This window comes from Brachyistius frenatus, unplaced genomic scaffold (genome assembly GCF_029030835.1).
Source record: "Brachyistius frenatus isolate BFR_SWC_R1_liver_20210118 unplaced genomic scaffold, ASM2903083v1 Contig_85, whole genome shotgun sequence".
NCBI classification, from domain to species: domain Eukaryota; kingdom Metazoa; phylum Chordata; class Actinopteri; family Embiotocidae; genus Brachyistius; species Brachyistius frenatus.
The window spans coordinates 718989-739392 of record NW_027210684.1 but is presented as its reverse complement, the minus strand read 5'-3'; the positions used below and the strand labels follow the sequence as shown (position 1 = coordinate 739392).

The 20404-nt window shown below is 39.2% G+C and overlaps 1 protein-coding gene across 5 annotated transcripts in view; it reads left to right on the top strand.

Annotated features, from left to right (window-relative positions):
* The window catches only part of astn1 (astrotactin 1), a 399600-nt gene that overhangs the window by 362932 nt on the left and 16264 nt on the right, over positions 1–20404 (top strand). For all 5 annotated transcript variants that reach the window (XM_069709823.1, XM_069709824.1, XM_069709822.1 and 2 more), the window contains 3 exons: positions 14438–14573; positions 16555–16655; positions 19005–19188. In XM_069709823.1, coding sequence (XP_069565924.1) covers positions 14438–14573; positions 16555–16655; positions 19005–19188 — 421 coding nt within the window. The remainder of the gene's footprint in view (positions 1–14437; positions 14574–16554; positions 16656–19004; positions 19189–20404) is intronic.

Genomic DNA, 20404 nt, shown 5'->3' with positions numbered 1-20404 from the left:
TCAAGGAGCTGACCCTTTCTCCACCCAATTACTGCATGTCTTTCATCAATGTAGGACATTAGGATCTTCTGGAAAGGAGCCCAGTTCACCCTCACTATACGTTAAGGTTTGTTTCCGTAATCATTCAACCAAACTTACCACAGCAGATGATCAGGTCAGTGCATTTCTCTTCAGGTCAGATGTTAACTGCAAAGTGAATCATCAAACCTTGTTGCCACGTCCACTTTTAAAACACGTCATGGTCTAACATGGTGTTGGTTTATCCATGAGTGCCTTGCAGTTCGATAACAAAATGCCTCTTGATTTTAAGATGGCAGCCCAGACAGTTTTTTTTCACCTTTTCCAACATGATTCAGAGAACAGCACCCAGGGTATCCATGGAGGCTCATGTTCGTGACGGCATGGTGGTGCAGTGGTTAGCACTGTCGCCTCACAGCAGGAAGGTTCAGGGTTCAGGGTCAGTTGAGAAACTGGGGCCTTTCTGTGTGGAGTTTGTATGTTCTCACTGTGCCTGTGTGGGTTCTGTCCAGGTGCTCCGGCTTCCTCCCACCTTTGCAAAATATGGATCTCAGGTTAATTGATGATTCTGGATTGCCCGTAGGTGTGAATGAGAGCATGCATGTCTGTTTCTGTTTGTCTTTCTGTGTTGGCACTGTAATATATTGGTGATTTGTCCATGGTGAACCCAGAGTTTTCCCAGAAAGTTAGCTGGGATAGGGTCCAGCTCCCCTGTAACTCTGGTCAGGATAAAGGGGGTATAGATAATGGACGGATGGATGTTCAAGCCATTAACAGATAGGGGTCATGTTTTCCCTGTGCCTGTATGAGTTTTCTGCCAGTACGTTGGCTTCCTACCACAGTCCAAAGACATGCATGTGAGGTTGATTGGTGATTCTAAATAGACTGTGGGTGTGAATGAATGTTTGTCTGTATGTGACATGTCCAGGATGACAAGTCCAGCACTCAAAGTCAGCTGAAAGAAACTTCAACCCCCCTAATATAGATAAAAGATGGAGGTATAATAACAATAGCTCAGTTTCTTTACTTGCTGAGGTAACAAGTAAATCAACATGTCTGCATTCTGCATTCTACATCAAGGAGCTGAGATCTTATGAAAATAACTTATATTGAAAAACCTCTTACTTTTCTTTAGCTCCCCTGGTGTCGTCTTCAGAGAGGACTAACAGCTATTCCTTTGCTCAACTGCAGAGCCAGAGATGTAAAGGTTGATTTTATAATTAGCAAAAGCTGTAGCTAAACAATCATAGATTATGCTATATGAAACAATACAACCAGTTTACAGTTTCAACTTAAGATTCAATTAAAAGACAACCTGAACTGTTTGCTTGTAATTGTTTGTATTCCCACAGAAGGTGTATTTAGGAGTTTAGTGTCTCCCTGTGGTGAAAGAAACAAAACCTCATCTTCGAGGAATGCTCTCCCTCCAGAGTATTAATTTGTCTGCTGGGAACAAACAACCGAATACATTCAAAGACACAAATGCACTTCTTTTTTTTTTTATACTTTTTTCCTATTAGATACACCTGTCACAGACTTTTGATCAAACCTCTATTAAAAAGCAGATGGCCCTCTTTGAGCATCATCATAAAGAAGATTATAATTTGAATTGTCAGAGGCTGCACTGATAAACAAATCTCTCTGACATGTGATCATGTACTTCATTCAGGTACTTTAATTCAGCTAATAGCATTGCCCATGTGGATTTGTTATTCTTAGATACCATGCACAACCTTCTCTGGCATTTTTTTTTTTTTCAAACACCTGCCTTACAGTATATGCAGATGAACAGCAGAGTGCACTGTGTGTTTATGCTCTGCATAGGTAGGCCCTTCACTGATTTCATCTTAAGTGTTATTTGCTACAGTATGAATGGATTCAAGCAACTGAGCCCTGACTGCTGCAGAATGAAGTGTCCACCATTGTCCATTCATCAAGACAGCTTGACTTTACAATCACAATGTGTGAGAATGGTGAGATACTTCACTGCATGCTTTTTGTTGCTGGATTTAATCTAGTATTTTCACTGAGGAGCAAAGTAAAGTTTGAAAATGTTCATAGAACAGACTGAAAATACAGAGAATCATTCAAATTATTTTTCTCACACTGCATTTGGTGGATGAAGGGATATGATGTAATTTTTCTCCAGTGTTACACACGTGTCACATGTTATGAGATTACCAAAAACTTTTAATTGTGATCAGTTACTGAGAATAAATACATAATTAAATCACAGTTACTCTTCAAAATGTTGGTGATTACAATATATTCTATTTGGGAAAAAGCTTCTTTGTAGAATTTCATATTTAGTCTGTTACCTTGTATCTTTGCAGGAATACCTTCTGTTTCCATTGACAGGCTCCATTCATTAGGTAGTATGAACTTGTTTTTGATTGGCTCTATCGGTACATTTATACCACCTCGCATCTGCCAATCAAATTAATGTGCATTGTCATAAGCAGCCACACTAAATATGTTGGCCAGGTATTGGAAAAGAGTCATTCAGGCACAAGTGTACAAAAAAACTACAAAAAAAACAAAAAAACCTGTGACCGGTACTTGGTCCTATTGATAGTTCCATCTTCACTCAGCGTGGACTTGACCAGAATCTAGATTTGGTTTGAGGTTCTGGGAATATTTGTTCTTACCTGCAGTCAGTTGTGATCTACATACTTGTGATTTGTTTTGGTAGTTTTGCCTGAAAATCAAAAGATTTCAATCTCAAATCAAGTTATATAGAAGAACCTTTAAAACATTGTTTTACCGTAATCAGTGTTGAGTTCTGTTGCGAAGTTCACTCCGTCTAGTTTACATTTATGTTTTGGATTTTTGAGATTTTTGACCCAGTTTAAAACATTTGTCAGAAAAGTAATCAAAGGGAATAAGTTACTTTGATGAACTATTAAAATAGGTACTGCCTTTTACTTACTTACTTATTTGATTTTTAACACAGTAACTGGCAATCTCTAACCTATTACATTTCAAAAGTAGCTTTAAACAGCATTTTTCTCCCACACACATTGGAAAATAACTGTAAAACGGTCTTTTTTTTTTTTTAGAATGTCAAAAAACTTAAATGACTATTTCCATCATCAGAATTCGATCCATTCAGTTCAGAAAATCCTTTGAAAAGTGTAGAAGAGCCTTATAATTATTTTATTAAATGAATTTAATCCATTTTGGAATAAGGCTGTAACATAACAAAATGTGGAAAAAGTGAAGCGCTGTGAATACTTTCCGGATGCACTGTAAATGCAAATCAAATAGAGTTTATTCACTTAATCAGTCCTTAATTACCAGACAGTGAAAAAAGAAGTCAGTTGTCAAAGAATAAACATTTGTAAGCACTGCTGAAGCAGGCTAAGTATTATATTGACTCTGTCCTCTTTGAAATTCATCACTGTCTAAACAACCACATTCCCTTTTGTCAGCACAGCTCCTCTGGTGCTGAAAAGGACAGCAGCTGGTCTTTGACGTGATCTCCACTGTCCAACATGAGGAAAAACACCAAACTACCAGTCAGATTAAAAAACAAAACTAGTTTGAACTGGCAGAAATCAGCCACTGTTCCTGAGACCTCACTTAAATTAAAAGGTTCATAGAGAAACTGTGGGCCTTGATGGATTATTGTAGATTTTTTTTAACAAGATCACAGAGAGTGGAGGATTCGCGTGATTTGAATGACACGTTATCGGATTTGCGCTCCACTTAGCACGCAAGGAAGTAAAAATTTGGAGGAAGTTGTGTGAACTGACACATTCGTAGACATAGAAGCACGTCGGTTGTGTAAGACAAACACCTGACGGACAGCCCAAACACGCCAGAAGCACTTAAAATGTTGTCAGTTTGAATTGTTCACAAGAGAGGGGAGTTCAGTTGAGACAAATTGAGAGGGGAAACACAGATCAAAAGGAAGGAAAGGAAGAAGTTTGATACAAGCCAAAAATCCCTATACAAACCACATATACTGTCAAGGGCTGATATGTGGACATGCACGTTTTTGTTCTGTAACTATGCAGTTGTTTACAATGTATGACAGGCATGCAGTCTTTACTTAAGCACTTCTGTTGTGGTATTACTTGTTGCATCCGCCTTTGTCCCAGGTGCCTCATTCTTTAATGGATGTATTTGGCTTAATTTGCGCTTGGCGTGCAAAGATCTCACGCTAACTGCTTTCAGTTTGGTCGGATTCATTTCTATCAAATTATAAAACAATTTATCGCCCATCTGAAGATACGAATTACACCGCTATGACGCAAATGCAGCTCTGCAGCATACATATCAAACAAAGTGAGAGCAGTCACACAGAGATTGGAGGGCTGTTCCCCTTTTTCAATCACGCAAGGCAGTTTTCCTTAAATGTCACCTGCAGGCCATCCCACCTTCTTCATCATCATCTTCCTCCTTCTCTTCCTTCCATTCAATGATTAACCCCATTTGTATACTGGGATGTTAGTTTTCAGCGGTTCCAAGCAATCTGTGGCCAAACATCATGGTCTGGTCGTGGTTGTGACCAGCTTCTGCTGTGTTGCTGGTCTCTTTTCCTTTTATCCAGTAGGAAGGTAGACGACCAACTCCAGATGTTGTTTTTTAAGGCTTTTGCTGCCAGTTGTGTGTGTGTGTGTGTGTGTGTGTGTGTGTGTGTGTGTGTGTGTGTGTGTGTGTGTGTGTGTGTGTGTGTGTGTGTGTGTGTGTGTGTGTGTGTGTGTGTGTGCGTGTGTGTGTGTGTGTAGCTGGCAATTACAGCTAGTTACAAGGAAGCTGTCTGCTTTAACAAAGATGGATGAATTCCCAGGCAGCCTGTTGTGAAACCTGTTATAGGATGGAGAAAGTAGATCATTTAAGCTGAAGTGTTTACCTTTATAGGCAGGATCTGTGTGTTCGTGCTTATGTGTGTGTTTGTATGTATGTTTATGTGTGTGTGTGCAGTGGTGCAGCGCTGTAAACCCCATCCCATTTGCTCTCTCGCTCTCTCTGCCCTCCTCTCATTTTCTTCCCGCCTCTCTCCTCTCAGTTCATCAGGTTCAGGATACGTGCCTCTCTAAACCAGACTTCTGTTAAGTTCATGACTATTTCACTGTAAAACATGGTGGTGTCATGGCACGGGAAAAATGATGTAAAAATGCATTAATCCTTATTTATATCATCGTTGATAAGAATCATTAAGACACATTTTGCTTTAATCTTTGTTATAAGATGTATTTAGCTTTATAAATATGACTCAGTTGCACTTTATGAGGCTCCATTAGCTAATAGCTAGGTGTACCAATAAACTGTTTACTGCTCGTGGTTTTTTTTTTACAGCATTTTGAGTGTAGTTTGGTCTGTTGTTTCCACACCTCACATTGCATATAAATCACACAACCTTTTTTGAGTTGTGAATGAGGACTCCTGTCTTGGAGGATAAAACTGTACTATGCTATTTATTTAGGCAACTGCCCTATTTCTTTATCAACCAATATTATGGGAAATACACTTATTTGCTTTTTCTAAGATTGAAATGAGAAGATTAACAGATAGATCTCTGCATTAAGTGTACTTAGATCTGTGGAGCTAAAATCAAGATGCAGTTAGCTTAACTCTGTTTAAAGGCTCAAACAGTTGTAACAGCAAGCTACCAACATCTCCAAAAGTCAAATGTTGTTATAACACTACAGTTATGGTACAGTTATGTAGCTGTTTGAAACAAAAATATTTGCCCACAGAAAGGCTAGCAAGTGCTGCTATAGCCAAAAATGTTATCCAGAGCTATGTAGAATCAATAAACAATGGAAAGCTCTATCATGTTCTCTCTAGTCAGATTCAACTAACAAGTTACAACATATTATTTTGTTACTTCAGATTGCTATTTGAACTAGGGACGGAGCCCAGTTAACAGTCTTTTTGCTGAGTTACATTAACATCATCACACAAAATCAATCTCTTCAAAAAAAAAAAAAAAAAACTGTCCAAAAACAATTTGTCAAATGGTTTAGTAGTTTGTGTGAATTTTCGAAACTAATCACAATGATGCTTTGGAACACCATGTTACCGTTGTTGGGATGGGCATGTTATTAAAGCATTGGTTGTAGGTAAAAATCACAAGGAGGTATATTTTTTGGAAGTAATGTGGTCTTTTTGCAGGCTATAAAAACACCTCGCATGATTTAAAACAAACACTCATGAATCAAAACACATGAAAAGTGACACCATTATTTGTGACCTTTTTTTATTTCTATATAAGACCAGCTGATATCTGATAGACATTGAGATTCCACAGTAAATCATTATCATCTTTAAAACACCTGTCCTTTCCATTAAGAGACAGAAAAAAAACAGCAGTGGCTTGGCTTGGCTAAAGGGGTCTACACACACACACACACACACACACACACACACACACACACACACACACACACACACACACACACACACACACACACACACACACACACACACACACACACACACACACACACACACACACACACACACACACACACTAAGAGTCCAGGCCTGCACAACCGAACTGATGACAGCAGGCAGAACTTCAAAAGGTAAGACATCCCATAACTCACATCAGTCTCCTGGCACTCGTTGATTTTTCCAACCAATCATACTTGAAGAATGCTAAGAGTAAACAACTCCAGCTGAATGACAAGTTCCTCCGAGTTGTGGCACTCAATCCCTTATAAAACTGGATCAACACAATCTATGTGGGTTTCCATCCTGATTTTCCAGTGGAGATAAGATTTCCTTAACCTCACAGAGTGGATAAGTGGTGTTACCTGCAGTCATGTTTGGCAGTCTGGGTTCAGTGTGGGGAACACTGAGTATGTGACTTTCAATGTACCTGTTTTTAATGTACATTTTCAATTCGTACCAAAGTACAAATTCCACACACCAAAAGTTCAAGTTTTCACGCTTGGCTGATGGGAAAAAGATAAAAACCAAATTGAGATGAGGAAATGATACTTGACAAAATGCCAATTGAACCCACAGAGAGTGTCTGAAATCACGTCCTTCTTGACTTCCCATATGACAATCAAAGGTTGGTGAGCAGCAAATCAAAACTTTTAACTCTTTGCACCATCACTGACAGCTGTTGAGCCACAAAATGTATTTGTGCAGCTGTAAAATGTGCAGTGTACAGACACTACTCTTTTTATTTAGTTGTCAATTTCTGTCAGACGCTCAAATACAATAATAGCCAGTAAATATTGTACAATACAGTTTATTAAATAGGGACTGATTTTCTTTTTTAAACTATTTCAAACTGCTATTTTATAACACAGTAAATAATATCAGGCTTCCCAATAACTGACAACAATAGATTTTGTTGAGTCAGATGACAAATGTCATGGGAAGATTTGTATCTGCTATAGCTTGCTGGCGTAAAACTTCCTGAGCTGGTTCAAGCTTGTCCAGTTACCTTTTCAATATTTTCATCTAGTTTGGTGTAGAACCAGAACCCTGTGAAAGGCTGCTCCGGTTGATGCATACAGCAATGCTAAAAGAATTAGTCTAAAGCAAGGGATGAACATGTTGCAGTGCCGTACCGGTTGGTCCACAGATTTACAGAACAAAAAAAGGATGCATTACATTTCAAAGAGAAAATGATTTGACAATGAAGAATAACCAGTAAGTAATCTAATGCATTTTTGATTTGAGTTGCTGCAGTGTAAACAAATATAGGCCAGGACTTAACTGCCAGCCAAAGAAAAAAAGCCACCCTCGAGGCCTGTTTTATGGACCAGGGTAACAGAAAAATCTGCAATGATATTGAGTTTCTTTGGATGTTGAGGTTTCTTTTTCTTTCTTTTATATCAGGATACGTTTTTTATTATTTTGTGTTTTTGTAGTGTTTTAAGGAAGGGGCCATGTTGAAAATAGGTGCTTTCAGTTTATCCTGTTATTTTTGCTTTTTCATTTACAAATTCCAAGAATAAAGACCATCAAGCTATCAATTTATTTTTTATTTTTTTTAAAGACTAAACTTTTAAGTATTAGTCTGACTGTGGCATGCATGAAAGTTGAAAACTGTTCCTAGATTTCTTTTTCGTATTTCATTCATAAGGCTTATGGTTAGAAAACCTGTAGAAAACAAGCAGAGCTGCGCCTGTGGCTGTAAATTTTAAACAATCCACATTTTGTTTCAATATTTATCTATGAAATGTATTTCAGAATTCATCATTCACAGTATCTCTCATTGTGGATGCTTGAAATCATTGCTGTCTAGTCAGGAACTGTCAGGTTCGAATTTCCTGCCTCAGACAGATTTACTGTTTTTGCTAAATGGACAGATTTACAACACTTTCCAGCTGAAAAGTTAAAAGTTTTGTTTTAAAAAAGCAGAGTCAATCAAAATGTGCTGTTTTTTTTTAACTTTCTTTGATGGCATGAATATTTACACATTCATTTGTCTTTTTTTATTTTATTTGAACTGTCATTCGACTGCTGTTTTGCTACATTATGTAATCTGTTCAGTAGATTAAAGTCATATTTCTCCTTCATCTCATTTTTATGTCACCAAATACTGAGCCATGCACACTATAGAGCTTTTGATTGACAGTTTCTTTTGAACTGTTCCACAATGGAAAATGGCTTTTCTTTATGCACTGTGGCTCACAGTAAATCAAAGATATAGCTGCTCTGTTAAAATTGTAACATTCGAGAGGGTTATGAAACTATTCAGAGGAGGTGGACTCATAATAACACTATGGGGCACCGTATCACAACCTAGGAGGGAAGTCGAAATGATGTAATGGCTCTGGAATCCAGTTTATAGATGAAATAATCAGGCGATAACAGCCCATAAAAATGCAAAAGTCCAGAATTCTTCACACTCTTTTCTTCTGTCCTTTCAACTTCATAGTAACTGTCACGAGCTGGCCAAGTCAGCAGCCATCAGGGGTGACGCATTGCTCTGATTTACTTCCAGGATCAATTTCACCTTCATCTGTCAGCAATCAACGCACTAGAAAAACATTTTGTTTCTGTGTACATTTTGTATTCCCCTTGTGTTGAGTCATGTCCATAAACGCCGTGGCAGCACACAATGTTCACACTGTTACGGTCTCTCTTTGACGGAGATATTTGTTATCATTGAATTGGGTGCACTTTCTGTTCTTTTGGCCAGTATGTCACCCACATCAAGCCTCCCCTTTGACATGACAGTGCACTGCGGGGTCCCTTCAAATGTTTTTAAAGGCCTGTACACTGCAGTTCTGCTGCTTCAGGTGGTTTACAGTGGAGACTGGCCGGAAAGATTGGACAGATAAACAGTAGATGGCAGCGCTTGAACCTGCAGAGTGATAATGTTATGTGTCTCGGTCCACCACAGTGCAAGGTAATCCAAAGTTTCAGAGGTATTTTTAGACTTTATATCTGCACCTATGCTGAGTTTTAATGAGCTTATGACTTTTCTTTGAGCAAATTCATGAACAATGTCTGAAGCCAGTTTTCACCTCCAACCTACACAACTTTACAACATGTGAATAAAACAATTTGGGAGTGAGAGCAGACAGGGATGTGAGTATGTGAGAATGTATCACCCATCTGCACTTGGCTAGCAATTTTCCAATCACAGTCCATTTGACACTGCCAAAGGCAAAATACCGACCTCGAGATCAATGATTGAGGTGATACAATATGGTGCAAGACAGCAATGTAATGTATTTTCGAGACCAACTAGGATAATTCCAATTTATCACAATTTGTGGTCTCATGTTTGAAGTTCTGCTGATAGCTTTGGTTCACTTTCAACTCAGCAAAGTCCAAAAAGGCAAGAAACATGAGCAGTGAGATGATGAGATGGGTTGTAAGCAGCCAACTGTTATCCCGTGTATCTACATCACTTTATTTGGAGGTAAAAACTTCAATAGGTATGCCTGAAATGTTGGTAATAGTCCTACATTGCAGTGTAAACTGTGTGTGCATACAAAGGCAGCTCATTTACAACCTGTGTGGTTAATGCAGTTCAATGAGACTCTGTAAAGGACAGAACACAAAAGAACATTGGTTGTTAGGTCATTGGATTCTTACTTCCTGTGGCCATAGGAATAAGGATTACTGTCTCTACAAGTAAAGATAGAAAAAGTACAACATTGTTACAGTTTCTCAAAACCTCGAAGATCAGAGGTTCTTAATGGCTGAGTGTACAAAGCTCAGTCTGCGACACCAAGGTTTCTATTATACCTCTTGTCAATATCTGTTTCTTTTGAAATGATCTTGACCCTTCCTCATCTTTATTTAATGTATCTGAACCAAACCAAACCTTAAAGGACAGATTATGGGCCACAGTTTGTTTAGCCAAAGCTAATACAATGCTTTAACAATCTGAGGTAGTCAAATTGAATGTATTGTAATTGGTATTTTCCAAGTTTGTGTTTGTGTTTTTTTTCTGGACAACGTTACTGACTTGTTTCAGCATTGACTCAATCATTCAGTACTATACAAAAAGAAAATACACTGTACTGTTACAGTGTTCATGAGGTGACTCAAGAAACAGGCAGTCAATGTATTAATGTGTCCATTCTACAGATTCAATGGTCAAACAGTGAGATGTAGAACGAAAGGCAAGCTGGGGAAATCCTGTGAATTTCTGCTCTGCACTGTATCCAAAAGGGAAAGTAAATAGTATCTCTCATCCTGTTTTCTCCATCCACAAAAAGACTGAATGTCAGAGTTTTGAGGGTATTACAGAAAGCTTCATAAAGGCCTGCAGTATAAGACAGCTGTGGTAAACACAGTAGTAAAGCTCAATTGACTCACTAATGTTGTGATGTTTACACAGACAGTAACTGTATATGAAGATTGATGTTGGGTGCAATTTCCTATTTAGAGCTCGACTTGCTCCGATATTAAGAGAATTGCTCAACATATTTCCCAACTGTGTTATGCAGTGAGAGTTCAAACACTGTTACCTTTTTATAGGCCTCCTTACAAACGAGACCGATATTCAAACAGGCGATGCAATTAATATTCTAAGTGGTGCAAAGCCTCACAATGTCACTTTTCATTTACATCTCCAGCAATGTTTATGTCTTTCATTCGTGTGTCAGTCTCTTCGCTGCGTAAACACCTCATTCTGACAGCTGCTTCACACCTTTTTCATCCTCGCACTCTGCATGATTCCATGGCACTTGTTTACCAGCTGGTGACATAGGGGGGGTTGACAGGGAAGACATCAGTGACCACCAGCACCCATCACTCACACATACACGTATTTACACACACACACACACACACACACACACACACACACACACACACACACACACACACACACACACACACAGTGGGAAAGCTTCTGTGTAAGTAAGAAAGGCACAGGTGACCACCTAAGGGCGTCCATCACTTCACACACACATATTGTATAAATACACACAGACAGGCGCTGCTTGTGTAGAGGAGGGTCACAGATGACCACCTCAGAGCGGCCATCACTTCACACACAGACTTGGCTTTTCCAAGCAGAGGGTTTTTCCTCTTTACAGTGAAACACACACCCCGGTGGCCAACTGCCCTTTTGACGTACGCACTGCCAGCTGGGAAAACATCGCTCGCTGCATGTGTCACCACCAACCTGGGCAGCAGGAAAGGAGCCTTGAAAAGGAGGTGATGGAGGAGGAGAAGGAGGGGGTCACAGGGTTGCTTGTCCCTCATGTGAGAGGCTCAGTGTTATCCCTGATTTAGTGGAACTTAAAGTCGCCTGCTCAGAAATGTGTTTTTATTCTTGTTCCTATAGTAAAATGTTTGCGCTTCACTGTGCATGATGAGTGCAGAGATTAAAACTACAAGGCTATTTTTACAATCACCTGCTGAAGGGGGAAAGTTTCTCTGTCCTCATTGAAAATCTCATTTTATGGGGCGGGGCTGTGAGTATGATTTGTGACATCACAAATCAATATGAAGCCAATCCTGGTCCAATTCAGCTGGTATTATGAGGAAACTTGAATGCTTCAGTGTACATACACTAAGATTGGACTTTACAATGAAGTCAAAGACATCTTATTTCTAAAGATTATATATTTGCATATTCATATTTCTTGGGTGACATAATTATTATTAAATAGAGTATTTTATATACATCTACAAACATCTTGGTTGGGAAAGTAAAACTATTATATAACACTATAAAAAGTCTTAACAACTAAACAATTGCAATATTGTACATTATATTATTTTACATGTTTTAGTTTTATTTACTTTGTTTAGCTTGGCAATTTTATATAATGTTGGATTTAATATATAAAAATGCATTTCATAATAATAATAATTTATTAGGATGTTGTGAATGTAAATTATTTACATGCAAAGTGGTTATAGCTGCTGAATAAATGAAGTGTAGTTAAAAGCATTATACTTTCCTGAAGTGTAAAATATTCCAAATGTAAAGTATCAAAGATGTGTGCCAAATGAAATGTCTTTATTCATCAACTTTTGCATTTGACCAAATTTTCATCAATCCAAACTGAAGTTTAGTTTTTTCTTTGGTATATATGGAAGGGAGAATTGCCTTAAAGGTGAATGTAAAACAACAAAAATGTCCAATAGATTATATTGAGGATTGCCACATGAGCGGGGTGAATCTTTCATGTGCAAGATGGACAATGATGCACATTTGTGGCCATTATGTAAACAGAGGTGCTTGAAAGTTTGCGAACCCTTTACAATCTTTCTGCATAAATAAGTTCTAGACATCATCACATTTGTACACAAGTCCTAACAGTAGATAAACAGAACCCAACCCCAAGATTTGCAACAGTTGCAAATTGCAGACCCTGTAATGATTTTCTTTTTTCTTTTTTTTTAGTTCGTGGAGATTTCGTTCTGCTCTGAATTTGTTGGGGCAGCCAGTCTTGGACAAATTGGCAGTCCTTTGAAATCTACACCACTTATAGATGATTTGCCTTACAGTGGATGTATTTAAAGTAATATGGCGATCTTTTTAAAATCCCTAAACAGACTCATATTCTAACAGCATTTCTTGAATTATGTCATACACATCAATAGCAAAGAGAATAGAAAGGACAAAAAAAAAAGAATGTATGCACTTCCACGCCTCTTATAGCCTGATTGAAACGGTTTAATCTCATCCAAATTTGTCCAATGTTCTTTGTAAATATAGTCTTACAATATAACATTTATTATTCTTTGCCCAAAGTTGGAGGACATTATTGACATGGAGGTGAGAGAAACCTTTTATCAAAAGAGTGGTAAAAAGTTGGAGGACAGTGAATGAATAACGCTGTTCCCCCTCAGTATCATCTGTCAGGGTGCCCTCCGTCTGCAGCATTAGAGTTGAGCCCTGTTACTGAACTGCATGTGTAAAACTGTGGCAGCGTGATACAAAACATCCCGTTCTTTTTGCCCTTATTTAAGCAGGTGTGATCCAAATCCCGATCACTGCTGTCGAATGTATCCGATCATGCCTGTATCTGATCATTCAGGCAGTAAAAAAATATCATTGTTACACGTGTTTGATATGTTTGAAAGAATGTGTTTCTACTAATGGCCACCCTTCTGACAGACTCTGCCTTAAAAACAGAAATAAAAGTCAATTCAATTTTCTTCTTGTGCACCACAGCTCCGTAAAACAAAAGCTAACCTTTCAAGAATAAACTCAACAGCTACATATTGGGCGTGAAGTGGGTTCTATGTACAACAAAGTGATGCTCATCCGGTTTATGTTTCGTGAAGATGTCTGTGTATTATACAGCTGTGAGCTGATGTCAAGTTGCATTATCTGCCCATTAAAAAGTAGCTATAGCAGACTGGCGAGGTGTAGCAGAGCTGTCCTCATCTTACCTCAGCAGTTTAAAAGTGCACATTTAAATTAATTAAACTGTGCACAATTTATGACCTGGTTTAAATAGGGATTTTATTCGTAAAATAAGACTGTCCTCCATAACAGGTTTATAGCTCAATTTTGCTAACGTTTTATCTTTCTATATGTTTCATCGTGACAGTGAGGTGATGTTGCAGAGAAACAAACTCAGGGAGGAGGTCGGGGTGGATGGTAGGCTCAGCAAAACATTTGATTTTCTACATGGGAAACCGCTGTTCTTTTTCCAAATCAAGCATAAGTTTAATGTTTTTTTTTTTTTTTAACCATGATGAATTTCCTTTAATTGAACCCAAACCGTGATGTTTCCCTGAGCATAGCCATATTCATTTTGCTCCTACACATAACCAAATAGAGGTTTCAACAGAGTTTAAAACAAAGAAACATCTGTGATTTATTTCCTTCCACCTAATTCAAGAAACATCCCTTTGTTTCGTATTCAGAGGGTAGGGACAAACAACCCATATTGTTGTTTTAAGAGGACTTGTTGTACCCTTTAGAAAAACAGTTAGGTAAAACTTGGTAGTAATATCCTTGGATGAATTATACCCACTTAACAGGAAGGTCCCTCTGTCTTTCTCTCTGCTGCAGAAACCCTATTAAGCTTTGTGGATGACATATTGTCTGGGGCCAGGTCTCCATGTGTGATGTTAGGGGATATCCCCAACCTGCTGTCCTCCTCCATCAGCTTGATCATTCGCTGCCTGGAGCCCGACACCACATACATGTAAGTATATTCTATTTTTTTAACATGTCAAGTGAATGAACATCTGTACTCTGATATATACAGATGTTTAGCTTATAATTCCACATTATGCACTAATTGTAAACAGAAGTATGTGGTATACGCATGTTGAAGTTACAAAATTATAAATACTCAGAAAAGTCAGTAGAAACATTTGAGTTTTGAGTGTGCTGTTGATCCCACGATGCATTGCCTGAAGTTTAACACACAAAGGCAAAATGTATACTAATCCTCTAACTAATTTAATTAACTTTTCTTGAAAGTATTTTTGCAGCCACCACTACGACCACTCTTTAAAAAAAAGCCCACTGAAGTTTGTATGTATAAAGCTTTAATGTGATTATTGCATATTTCAAGGTATTTTGATAGCAAAAGCAGCAGTCATTGTTTTTGCCCATAAAGAGCACCAAAGCTGAACATATTTCAAATCCTGCACATAGGACCATTGATGTACTTTTCTGAGCTCATTTGGGTCAATCTAAACACTTGAGGCTAGGTTTATGCAACAATTTACAGGTCCTCTGCTATTCAAACGAATTAAATGTATTTCCTAAATTATTGTAAAATGCAGGTAAAGTAAATACAAGGTAAAGGTAAAGAGTAATTCTTTAATATTTATTTGCCCCCACAAAGATAGAAGATAAAAGGAAAAATTTGTTTCATTCTATGTGACTTTCAAATAGTTCTCTAAATTGTCTCCATACATAGACCTGCAGAGTAAAGAGGTTTTACGATATGATGCTGTAGCCAGGATTTAGTTCTGCCTCTGAGAACACAAACCGGATGGTCACATGTTTTCATGTGCATGCTCACACTTATCTCAGACAGCTTGCCAAGCGCGAAGCCACACACATGTTGCAGGGAGGAAGAAGAAGACAAAGACAAAAAAGAGTGGGAATGTTTGGGGCTTGGAAACGAAAAAGGAGAAATAAGTGAGAAAAAGATCAAGAGCGAGGTACAGAAGATAATGAGACTATGAGCAAAACAAAAAAAGGAGAGAAAAAAGGGCAACAGGCCCACAGACGGAGCCCCTTCAAACACTTTTGATGTATGTGGGCTGAGGGAGCAGCTACACATGCCCTTTTAATCCCAGCATCAGCGGGACTCCTGGTCTCTCTATCCCATCTGACAGCTCATTCATCTCCCTGAGCCGAGGCCATGTCTCGGGCATTGCACACTCCTTATAGTTTCTATACAGACAGATCCCATACAAAGCTTGAGAGTGGCGCCTTGTAGAGGGTAAATATACTGCGCAGGGAGAAGTATATACAAGCTCTTATAAAAGTATGATACAGAAAACCTATCTGCAGCTGCATCAAGAGCAACAGTTCAGCCTCTGGGGATATGTTGGACAGGTTCAAATGTTTTACGTCTCTCTTTTCACTCAGGTATGCATGTTCTCCATTCATCTTTTAATCTGATTATCTAGAAACAAAAACAATCTATATAGATCCAGGCTTATGAGAAATGTATGGCTGCTTTATTCTTTGTTGCTGCAGGTGGCTGTAAGGTACATGTTGGCCACTAGGTGGAGATATTTATTCAGTGAAAGGTCTGCTGATCAGCTCTGCAGAGAATTGCAAATTGTGAGTCTGGCACAAGAGAAATTTATTGACAATGCAGGTCCAAGTCTTCAACACAGGGATGGTTTTAATTGAACTAACAGCAGCAGGAAATGCATCACAGTCAGATGTTCGCTGCTGCCGATATGATATTGCAGCAGCAGATTCATCCGGTACATTGCAGGAGATCCCGAGTGGCTGGGTTTGGTGTTTTGGAAAGTTTTGACAAAGAAAACGTAATTATTCATAAATAACAGCAGGTTTTAAATAAATGTGTGTGTGTGTGTGTGTGTGTGTGTGTGTGTGTGTGTGTGTGTGTGTGTGTGTGTGTGTGTGTGTGTGTGTGTGTGTGTGTGTGTGTGTGTGTGTGTGTGTGTGTGTGTGTGTGTGTGTGTGTGTAGGTTCCGGCTGTGGGCAGTAGACAACACAGGACGCCGCTCCAGTCCAAGTGAGGTCACCATCAAAACTCCATGTCCAACTGTGGATGACGTCAAAGCACAAGGTGAGGAAGCAGCCTCAGACTGAAGTCACGTCTGATCACAGGTGGCTCACAGAGAGGAGTTTTTACACAGCATATGGTCTCTGTGAACAGTAATACCAAGGAGCATAACTTTTACATAGTGTCACATTTATGTAGACTGTATAATTTGTGTAACAGATATCTGTGTTATTTGGAATATCATTTATATGAGAGAGTTGTTTAAAAAACTGTAATTTTGGTGAGTTTAATTTCATAATGTTGTCGGTAGGAGAGACATTTGCTCCAACTGTTTGCAGTTTGGTTTCAAGACCTCACAAAACAGATGTTAGAAGAGTTCATAGAGCGAGTCATAAAGTCACAGGCAGATAGTTTTCCTCTCTGGAGTAGGACTGTTTATGGACACTACGCTACAACGCCATGAGGATATTGACTATAAAAAGGTGTTATTCCATGTCAAAAATTAAAGACTTGAAATCTTTTTGTCACCCTCTGCACCAATGAGAGCTTTATAGCAGAGATGTTATTACATATCCTGCTGATGATTTGAATCAGCTATTACAAAAATGCACTATCCAGTGAAGTGTGATACTACTGGGATTTTGCTGTTAATTTTAATGCCTGGAAATGCATGCATGGTGTGAAATGCAATACTTCCAGTGTTCTGGCTCTGTTTTTTGAGCTGACTTTGTTTTTGGCTTTTTCATCCAGGAGTTGGGGGTAAGTTACTGACGATCCACAAAAAGCTGATTAACGTGTCGCAGTTGAAAAAATAAATCTCACCACTTTGTTGATTTATTAATTATAAAATGGTATTGATCCCAAGATATGCATGTAAAACAAAATCTGTCTCTTTCAGAGCTGCAGGAGAAAAAAATGAAAATGAAAATGAAAACCCTGTGTATTTTTCTCTGGCCTGATGCCTGGGTAAAAAAAAAAAAGACTGCAATGTGTGAAATGTAATTTGAGGAAGGTTTTCATTGACCACTGTTGATTGATGCACCGTGCATTTAAGGTGATGGGATTCTACTGCAACACTTTGCCTCTGACATCATTGAGGAAGTAGGTGTGCTGAGCATGCTGCTGTAACTTCCACCCCCAGGTGGATATGGTTTGTGCCTGTTCACATTATGAATTCTTACTGTTGCGTTTTCGCCCTATCTCTTCTGGTCCTTCTTACCTGAGATATTTTTTGTTTACTGCAAGCGATGCAATCTTTCCATATGGTTCCCTCTCGTGTCCTACAGTAATTTAAGATATAATTAACCTACTTTATCAAATTTATTCTAATGACATCACAGAAATAAAGACAATATGAGGGTCAAACAAAAGGTTTGAGACTGTTCCTGTCTCAGAATGTCGCACTGTGACGTGCACGGACCACAGGGGGAGAAACTTGCTCTGAGCGAACATGTTGTCATGTTGAAAAACGAATCGCACCAAAGTTCAGGTTGTTTGCACCGAGTGTTTTCCCTCAGACGCCTCGGAACGTCACAGTAGAACTCGGTGTTTACTGTCTGACTCTGTGGGGACAAATGTCAAAGAAAACACACACACCTGGTTGAGCTCCTGACCTGATGCACCTTCTTTGATCTTGGACAGTGACAATCTGCCCATCTTCAGACGTGAATGCTACTCAAAACACTTCGCCTGGCGCATGGCTTAATTGCCGTCGGCTCTCCGAAGCATTTCACGGGTCTCTGTTACCCATTTCCCCAGTTTGACATAAAATTCAGCTTTTTGCTCGACTCTGTTGTACAAATACATATCAGTGGTCAGAAAAACGCAGGTGCTGTCAAGCAACATACCTTGGAATCCTCCCTAACAAAGGTAATAGCTTCCCGTTGCTCCGTGCACGTCACTGTGCTGCAACAGGAGCATTGTCAGACCTTGGATCCACTGTAGTATTTCTGTTTTATTCATTGTCGTTTTAGTGATTAATAAATGCCCCTAAAAAAGGCCCACCTCAGTAAATTCAATGCCCTTTCAAGAAAACGTTCCTCTCACTATTGGAATGATGCGCCCTATTTGTCTACAGAAACTCTGATTCAGAGTTTGTACTGGAGAGGAAGCTCTCCACCCAAACCTTAACAGTGTTGCCAAAACAGCAGCAAATTTTCCTATTATTCCAGACAACTGAGTCACCAACATTAGCTCTTCTTCCGATCTCTTGCCTCGAGGATCATTTGATATCAAGTGGCACCAATCAGCCTGTTCGGTAAATATACGTAAGCTCCGCACTGATCACTAACATCTGCCAGCAATGGCAGATGTTAGTGATGAAGTCTGAATTTTGTCATGTTGCTGCTGTTATGATGCTGCATGAAAGCTGAGAGAGCTTCCATTGACCGCTGATTGTTTGTGTCATTTCAGAAATCGCCGATAAGATCTACAACCTGTTCAACGGCTACACCAGTGGGAAAGAGCAGCAGACGGCCTACAACACTCTGATGGACCTGGGCGCTCCCACACTGCACCGAGTGCTGTACCACTACAACCAGCGCTACGAGAGCTTCGGAGAGTTCACCTGGAGGTGTGAGGATGAGCTGGGACCCAGGTACAGTTATCATTTAACGCCTTTTCTCTGCTCGCATTCCCTTAGTTTTTACGATAAAATTCCAGTCTGTAGTTTTTAGAGCAAGGTGAAGCAAATCCATATTGATTTGACACCTAAGAGGCACCTTTTTTTGTTGTTTTATGCAGCTGTAGATCAGGACGGAAAATGACAAAAACAGCACCGACTGTCAAAAAAGCAGAGCACAGTTTGTACTTTTACAATTGCCCACATCTCTGATGTCTAACCTCAGATCAGAAATATGCATTCCTTCCTGCAAATTGATCATCAACTTTAGCTTGATCACCAATTTATCAGAAGAACCCAACAATATACAAAGCCCTGTAGGTCCGTCCTGAGTCAGACTTTTACAAAATACCTAAAGACTGAGCCATCTTAATAATGTGTAGACTGCGCTCCCTGTAATCAGTCTCTGAAATAGCAGATATATACGTGTGTGTGTGTGTGTGTGTGTGTGTGTGTGTGTGTGTGTGTGTGTGTGTGTGTGTGTGTGTGTGTGTGTGTGTGTGTGTGTGTGTGTGTGTGTGTGTGTGTGTGTGTGTGTGTGTGTACTCCATTCATGAGTTGCCCTCCCACCAACAAAGTGCAATCTGTCTTGCTGAACTTGTGCAATTGACACTGACATCTTCAAACAATAACAGTGCAGCCGGGCTGCAAGATTGAAGAAAAGAGTCTGGGTTTGATCACAGTGTGGTGTGAACACCACTTTAAAGTGCAATCTTAGCAGATGGTCCTTTCAAAAAATGAAATAGTCACCCACAATTTCAGCCATGCTGTGAAAGCTAGACACTGATCTAGATGTGTGCAGCTAAAAATTAAACAGATGGCAGATTTGGACTGGATGAAAATTACAGATATGCTCCATTAGTGATTACTTTACCCCCCACTACTCATGTGAAAGCCTTCCCACCCCGGCTATGATTTATAGACCTTCCTTACAACTCAGCTACTTGAAGAAGACGACTGTTGCTTACTATCAAGTGTGCTGATCAAATCATAACTCGTATCGCAACGAATCCCATGAAAACACTCCTATGAACAGTCTTTAGTTCCATTAACAGGCACTTTGTGTGTATATAAGGCCTGATGAATATTAAGCATGTGTGCCATACTGCTCCAAAGCTATTAAAACACACTATTGTACTTGGGGATTTGTTCCATCATTACTTTGAACATGGGCTGTAATTAATTTTGAGTC